At 33.8% G+C, this 8,508-nt stretch overlaps 1 protein-coding gene across 2 annotated transcripts in view; it reads left to right on the forward strand.

The window, feature by feature from the left end:
- Window positions 1-5,188, forward strand: part of LOC150081694 (vesicle-associated membrane protein 7-like) — an 81,388-nt gene extending 76,200 nt beyond the window's left edge. For both annotated transcript variants that reach the window (XM_090379559.1, XM_090379558.1), the window contains exon 6: window positions 4,656-5,188. In XM_090379559.1, coding sequence (XP_090235685.1) covers window positions 4,656-4,802 — 147 coding nt within the window. In that variant the 3' untranslated portion in view covers window positions 4,803-5,188. The remainder of the gene's footprint in view (window positions 1-4,655) is intronic.
- The last annotated feature ends 3,320 nt before the right edge of the window (window positions 5,189-8,508 follow it).

Consider the following 8,508-nt stretch of genomic DNA (forward strand, 5'->3'; position numbering starts at 1 on the left):
TCCCTAACGGCTCTTTTACAGCTGTTTAATGGAATCTTAAGTGCTAGCAGGGTAGTAGTTCTTGAGGAGGACTACTATGTCACCTGCTGGCTAGTGACATTCTGTTGTGTTACTTTTCCAAAGCCAGGGAAGGACCATACTGATCTGACATATTACTGACACGTAGCCCTGACTACCTGTGTAGGTGAAATTTAAGAAAAAATAATGCCCACACTCCTATCTTTCCTAGAGACTTGCAACATTTTAAGTGTGAATCAGTATAGCTTTTGACGAGCTAAATCACCAAGAGCTCACGGCTAGAGCTGAAGGAAACATTTGAAATGCATTTATTATGATTGAGCATTTAGTGATGATATGTCTTGTTATCAAAAAAAGCTTTCAACCTGGTGATTTTGGATTCTTCAAGATCTGTATGAATTTAGAATCTGATAGTATGAACCACAGCATATAATGTTCTATGTTGATATCAATATTTGTAAAAGAAATAAGAAGTTTACCTCAATATGATATGTATAACACTTCCATATAATACTCTCCAAAAATTAAAACGAAGACAATCAAAAAATCGAAAATCTTCATTACAGTAAGAAATAATTAACAATTAAAAATCAAATGAACACAATTAAAAATTAATTTAACAAAAAAAATTGCAAAACTATTTTCCTTCCTGAAGCTTTTTGACCATATGTTGTGATCACAGGAATGAAAATTACCGAGTAGGAGTGAGCGTTGAACTTAAACAGGGATTATTTGTCTTTGTGCATGCACATAAAGCACCATGAGTCGGAGATTAGATATGGCTGGAACATTAACAGAATTCTCATGTAATTTAATTTTGACAGTTTCTGCAATTAAGTCTCGTAATTATTATTATCATAATTATTAGTGGCATGAAAGGCTAATTCTGACGCTGTTGATCGAGAAGCACAGACTGAGGCCATGTGTTAATTAACACAAATTCAGAGGAAACTGCATATAACCCGTTATAATTAGAGTCGCAATCACCGCAAGGAATGTTGTATACTGGGTCATTTATTTGTGTTGTGAATGAAGAAAGGACTGAGCGATTAGTCAGTATAGTATGTAATTTCTGTATTGGCCTGGCTACAATTTTAAATTCGGTATCTTTAAAGAATCTGTTAAGTTTTTTTTTTTTTTTTTTTGTGCCACTGTTCAACGTATGGGACAAAAATAAAGTATTTTTTGATATTACTATTGTTGGTTGGTGTATTTTGTATTCTATCCTTAGCTTGTACCCTAATTCCCCCTGTTTAAGAATATTCTGGTTAATATTTGTATTTCTGAGCCTAAAGCAGATTCTAGCTATTATCAGATAACATATTGTGAAAGAGTATAGTGACATTGAATACAGTGGATTGCCACGAAGCATTAGTTATATAATATGCTATGCCTAAAGCAGATTCCGTCGTTGAATATTTATAAGCATTGAGAAATTGGTTAAAGATAATCAATCTTTGTAGGCGAACAGGTGATAGCTGTTATAATGCAGAAGCATACTGGTGTTTGTAGGTTTACAATAATGTTAAATTGGATTTTATTTGCATCCCGAGTAAGCTTGAAATTTAGAAAATTTAATGACTTAGTATCCGTATTCTCTCTCTCCAATGTAAATTTGAGTCTAGAATGAATATTATTAAATGAATGTGTCTTGGATAGTGCTACTATCGGTAATGACTAGAACATCATCTAAATACCTCCCATATTATGTGATATGGTGTAGAAAGGCGTCAAATGTATATGTTCAATCCTTGAGAGATAGATCTCCGATATTAGGCTACTCAGGCTTAATCCCATTGGCAAACCAAAAATTTGTTTGTATATTTTCTCTCGAAAGGTGATATAGTTGGCTTCAACTAAGAGTTTAATTAAGTGAAAATTTTCCTTAATAGGAAGCCTCATAATTAATTGGTATAGAGTTATTATTTAATATATCCCAAAGAATATCTAATGTGTAGTCAACATTTACATTCGTATATAACGAGGTAACATCTAGTGAGAATAAATTATCATTACTGCCGTCTACAATCCTTGAGGTTTTTAAATAGTGCATTCTAGTTCTTAATCCCAAATTGTATCGCCTGTCTAAAGGGTTTTATAATGATATATATACATGGGTGGCCAAGGATGAAAATGCAGAGTTTCTGCAGGAAACAATAGGCCAAATAGGAAAGCCGTCTTATGTAATTTTACCTGACTGAAAAGTTCAGGAATATTGTATGTTCTGGCCTTTGATTCCTTTAACTGAGCCATAGTAATGTAGTCATTTTTTCGATGCGTTGTTAACGTTTTATTGTATTGATTGACCAAATTGGTAAATAGTGCCGGGTCTACTTCAAGATAAGTGGGGGTATCTGATACAACTGATTCTAAATTATTGATATAATCAGATTTATTGAGTATTACTACTGTATATCCTTTTCAACTCTCTGAATAATAATGTCTTTATTTTCCCTAATAATTTCCCTTAATAATGTCTTTGTTAAGTTCACGTAAAGCTGAACTGTCATGTATATTCAATTTAGGAAGTCACTTTTCCCTAATAATTTCCCTTAATAATGTCTTTGTTAAGTTCACGTAAAGCTGAACTGTCATGTATATTCAATTTAGGAAGTCACATTTCTTATATGTTATTCACCACTTGGTTAACTTGTTGAATAAATCTTTTTGTGGAACATTACGAAGTCCAAATTCAATATCAATTACGCACTGTTTTTTAGGTAGTTTCGAAGTGGTAAATTGTAATTTAATCCTTTGGATAAAAGTGAAATCTGGTCCTGCAATAGTGTACACAAGAAAAGATTGGTAACCTGTTAATATGTCGGTTCGTTGAATGTTGGGCAAGGGGGTGTTTGCAAACTAATGAGACGGTGCAACTTGATTATTAGGCCAAACTTATTCTAAAGTGTATTTCAATTCTCACTAAAATGAATGTCTGTTGTGGTGAAGTTCATATTGTAACCTACGTCTAATGAATATGATTCTGCAGTATTTTTTCAGCAAGTAGTACATCTTCTTGTATGATACTGTACTGAATTTCAGTTAAATAGACCCAATCTTCCCCCCCCCCCCCCAGATGATTTTGTGAACCAAGGAATATAAAATTTTCTAATGGAGAAAAAAGAGTTCCAAGCAATGATAAAATTACCTGCTTTTGAAAGGTCCCACACGAGGTTTATGCTGATGTGGTGCAGACATTGGGAGATAAGGCTCCTGCATATTCCATGGTTGTGAAGTGGTGCAGAATTTTGTTGTGGTAGGGAATTATGCAATAATACAGATCATTCTGGATGACCCTTCACTTCCACCGTGTGCATGACCTAGTGATGCAAGAGAGATGAATGAGTGTTAGTTAGGTGTATAGCTGAATCTATAGGCATTACCATCGGCAATGTCAATTCAATCCTGACAAAATCTTTGAAAAAAGGGTCAGTGCCCAATGGGTCTCACGAACATTGATAGATGAGCAAAAGACGTGCATCACCAAATTGGACATGCTACATGAGGATCCACAAAATTTCTGGTTCCAGATTATTACAGTGTATGAAACATGGTTTCATCCCAGAAACTAAAACACAGTCTAATGTGGAAGCATTCATGTTTTCTGCCTCCCAAGAAGTCCCGTGTTGCTCTCTCAGTTAGCAAGGTGATGCCATCAGTTTTTTTGCGATGCAGAAGACATCGTGATTGGCTACCTGGAAAAGGACATCACTATCACTGGTGATACTATGGCAACCTCATAAGGCAACTTCATGAAGCCATCAAGGAAAAGTGGCATGGAAAACTGAAAAGGTGTTTTGTCCCTTCACGACAGTGCATCCAGTCACACCTCCCAGATTGCAGTACTGCCATACAGTCTACAAGATTTCAGTTGCTTGAGTATCCACCCTTTTCTTGCCCCCAGTAATTTTTATTTGTTCCCCAATCTGGAAGATGATTTGTGGGAAGAGATCTGACTCTGAAGGGGCTTTGTGTGTGTGGTTGGAGGACTAAAATAAAGATTTCTTTTTCTCCCCCAATGGGATTCAAGGCATTAGAGCATTGCATTGGGTGGGGACTATGTTTGCATTCTAATCCATACAGGGTTAGAATGCAAACATTTTGAACCACCCTTGTACCTGTTGAAGGTCATGCAATTCAAATTATCTTTTCAAGGGTTTAATGTCAGACAACATTAACTACAAAATCATTTTGTAGTAAATGTTATTGTAATTAACCAAGAAAAAGTCATTTAACATTTTCTTGATTTACTGGAAATGTGCTTATAGCCCAAGCTAACTTGTAAACTAATAGAGAAATCCATTTCTATGACTTGATATGCATTATTATTTGTACAAAGTTAAACTAAAGTTGTCTCAATGCAATTTTGTATTTAACATTGTCGACATTTTGTAATATACATTTCACACAGTGACTATTTTTAGCAGTATTAAGTCTTTTTGTCATTGTATTTTTCTAATGTAATGAGAATTAGGCCTTCTGTTATGCAGGATTCATTTTAACATTGATAATTTATTATGTAAATGCTATTTCTTTCAGTATCTGCATTGTTTAGAAGTTGCAATTTATATGGTTAGTTGTATTATTATAATAGTTTTATACATATTTATCTGAACTCATGTATTTTTCTTCCATAGTCGACTCGGTTTCAAGTCACTTCACATAAAGTTTACCGTAAAATGTACTGCAAAAATGTGAAAATGTGGATGATACTTATTTTCATTGGATTAGTGATACTGACTTTTATAATCCTAATGGCAACAAATGTGATACCTGTAAAGTAAAAGTGTGCATTGAACTAATTAATTACATGAAGCAAGTGAATTGAACCTGGAACTTTTTGTTGAATGGAGCTTGACCTTCCAGCACTGCCTCGAAACAGCATAGTCTGTAATTAAAAGTCCATGTGTGTCATATAAATTAATATAATTTACAGGCTTTCCTGTGAGTAATTTAAAAAAAAAAAAAAAAAAAAAAACACAGCCACAGAATATTTTAGGTATTAACAAGTGCCACTAGTTCCTATCAGCAAATCATCTGCAAGTTATAGCCAATTTCTTCAGGTAATAATCATCAGCAATAAAAATCAGGTCAAATCACCAGTTTCTTCAGTAAAAATCACTAAGATATTTTCCATGTTTAAACTAGTAATGGAGTGATAATAGTTTTCTTTGGGGAAAAAAAAAAAACCATTAAATTATAATGACAGGAAAAGTTTAGAGAATGTTGTAATTTTTTGCTAATATTATTTTCACAAGTTCTGTGTTACCATTTTATAAAACTATCCCCTGAACATTTTAATTTTTATCAGTGAATTAAATGGAAATTGTAACTTCTGAAATATATTTAAAAAAATCTTTATTAATAAGTTAAATTTAGAATTGCAGTGTTTATTTTAAAATAGTATGAACACTGAACATTTAATAAAAAAACTGATTGCTACACACAATTGGGAAAAAAAATTTTAAAGTAAGATCTTTTATGTTGTAATAGAAATATCAAAACTGCTAGAATAAATGTTGACTAAAAATTGATTGGAGGACTGGAACAGTCATTCCCACCCATTGGATGCAATCATTGTTGAACCCATTGAGCTGGATACAATCATCACAAATTCCACTGACACACACACACTGTAAGAAACAACCAAAGCTTTTGGTTGTTTTTTAGTGGGCCTTTATTACCAAAGCTTGACCTCAACAGAATGCAAACTATGATATTGATTGGCCCAAATTAAACTTAGTCTATTCAAGTGTTAATACCAGTTATTAGTTTAATCACTTTTTAACACTTTTCAGACCACAATATCATTTCATGTGGACAGTGGCATTTATTAAAAAAAAAATGTTCTGTATGACCTTGCATGTTTCACTATTAGCAGCAGGAATTTTCAGAGGACTGGTTTCCACTGTTTACAAATTCTCAATATTTTGATACAGATTAAGAAATAAAGATTCGGAAATATCCAGAGCAGTGGTTTTCAAAGTAGGGTTCCACAAACATATTGTTAATTTCTTATCATTAATTTTTTTATCTGCTTTTTATGCATATTACTGTTTTTTTTTTAATTTGTTATTTATTATATTTTATTATGCAATCTAGATCTAAAAAGGTTCAGCTATAAAAAAAGTTTGAAAAAACTCTTGTAACATACTGAACTTATTTGTTGAAACATCAGTCATAAATAATGTATGACTGATGTTTTAACCCAGTGGTCTCAAACTGGTGGCCTGCGGGCCGCATCCGGCCCCCGAAGCAATTTTACACAGCCCGCGAATACATTTCAATTATGTACTTCTTCAAACAGGCCTCTGAGGTTGGGTATATTCATACTGTAGATTTTAGTGTTTTGCACCAACCTTACGTAAAAATAAAAACACAAAGGAAACTGGACTTTTAATAACTGTGTTTATAATAAATTATAATAACCTGTATTTACAATAAATTTAACTTTACGATAAACTATACATATAAAATATTAAAATCTGCTACATTAAGAACAATAAAATGCATTAAAATATACTAAGTTAAAAGCGATTAAAAAAAGCGTTTTTTTTTTTTTATCGCTTTTAACTTAGTATATTTTAATGCATTTTATTGTTCTTAATGTAGCAGATTTTAATATTTTATATGTATAGTTTATCGTAAAGTTAAATTTATTGTAAATACAGGTTATTATAATTTATTATAAACACAGTTATTAAAAGTCCAGTTTCCTTTGTGTTTTTATTTTTACGTAAGGTTGGTGCAAAACACTAAAATCTACAGTATTTCAATTATGTATTTGTTGTAAATACGGTGCTTATAATTTTAGAGACAGAGATATGGACTGAGCTTATGTGCGTGACTGCTATTGAAGGAAAAAGAGATAGAATGAATAGGTTGGGGCTTTGTCTTGGTCACTGTATGCTTGTATGCCAGGTCACATGACTGAGGTAAGGTGGGAGAACTTCCCACGTCGATACAATCACTAAATTTAGTTCACCAGCCGACAGTTGGTGGCGCTTCAGTATTCTGGTGTTTCTGATTTTTTTCTATTGAGTTGGTACTTCTGATATATATTTTCCTTGAGTCAGTCACTAGTTGGTTAGCTGGATGCACAGCTGCGCAGTTCATATTGCTATATAGATGGAGACAAACTAACGTACGGCCCATCAGCTGCTTTCAGATCGTGCATTCGGCCCGCATGCAATTTGAGTTTGAGACCACTGTTTTAACCAATAAGTATATTTTTAACATATGTGAGGTGTGAGCGAAAAGTTTCCAGACTTTTGCAATAAAATTAACTTAAATTTACATTAGTTATATGTTTTTGTTGCTTCTTCGAAGTAGTTCTCCTCCAAGGTTTAGATATCAATCCCAACACTTCTCCCACTGTTTGAAGCATCTCTGAAACCCTTGTTTCATGAGGCTCTAACACTTCCTGCGATTCAATTTGAATCTCTGCAATGTCTTTGAATCTTTGTCCTTTTAATTGGATTTTCGTTTTTGGGAACGGAAAGAAGTTGTAAATCAGTCAGAAGAATATGGAGTATGTGGAACCATCACCATTTTGTTCTTTGCTAAAAACTGCCGCCAAGGCTGTGTTGAACTAGTGCATTGATGGTGCAGAAGCCACTTCCAATGCACCATTTGTCTGGGTGTTTATTCTTGATAACCTCCCTCAAACACCTTAGGATTCCAATTTAGAACTAGTGATTTACAGTTTGTCTTGGCGGAAGAAACTTCTGATGAACAATTCCCTCATTGTTGAAGAAAACAATCTGCATGCTTTTTGATATTTGATCTGACCTTCCTTGCCTTTTTTTTTTTTTTATGTGGAGATGTAATTTTCTATTGTAAAACTGCTGCTTTGTTTCTGGTTTATAACCATAAGCCTAGCTTTCATTTCCTGTTTACCTTGGAAAAGAAGTTTCTGGGCTGTCTAGCCTGTGCTTGCAGGTCCCTGCACAACGCTGGATCTGTTTTTGTTAATCACTCAACAAACAGGCACAAATCTGCTTCATTTAAATTTTCAGTTAAAATGCATTGTGTGTACTGTACAATTTAAGTGCTAGGGAGATTGCAAAAAGTGCAGAGAAATTGCTGAACTTTATTGAATTAGAGAAGCACAAATGGTGAAAGCAGGTAAAACTGCTCCATCACCTACTGTTTTTCTGATTTTGAGCCATCAGTGTATATCTCTGTAGGTGGTAGATGACTTTCATCAACCGGTGAAATACCACCACTTTGCTTATTGGAGGCTTGAAGTGGTGAAACCCATGTTTAGTCTCTAGATCAAAGTTTCCGGCATCCCCCTCCCCCCCATACTTCTCCTTCAACCCATTCACGGTACTATAGGTTTTGATACCTTTCGTGTTTGGGGTTTTCATAAAAAAAAAAAAAAAAAAATTTATCTGATTATACTGAGCATAATTTTGGGTTTGGATACTATGAAGTTGCGTGATATTTAAGCTTGCCAAGTTCTGTCCCACTGGCTGAAATAATTAA

The sequence above is a fragment of the Mastigoproctus giganteus genome, chromosome 8 (genome assembly GCF_048544385.1).
Source record: "Mastigoproctus giganteus isolate SK-2022 chromosome 8, ASM4854438v1, whole genome shotgun sequence".
NCBI classification, from domain to species: Eukaryota; Metazoa; Arthropoda; class Arachnida; order Uropygi; family Thelyphonidae; genus Mastigoproctus; species Mastigoproctus giganteus.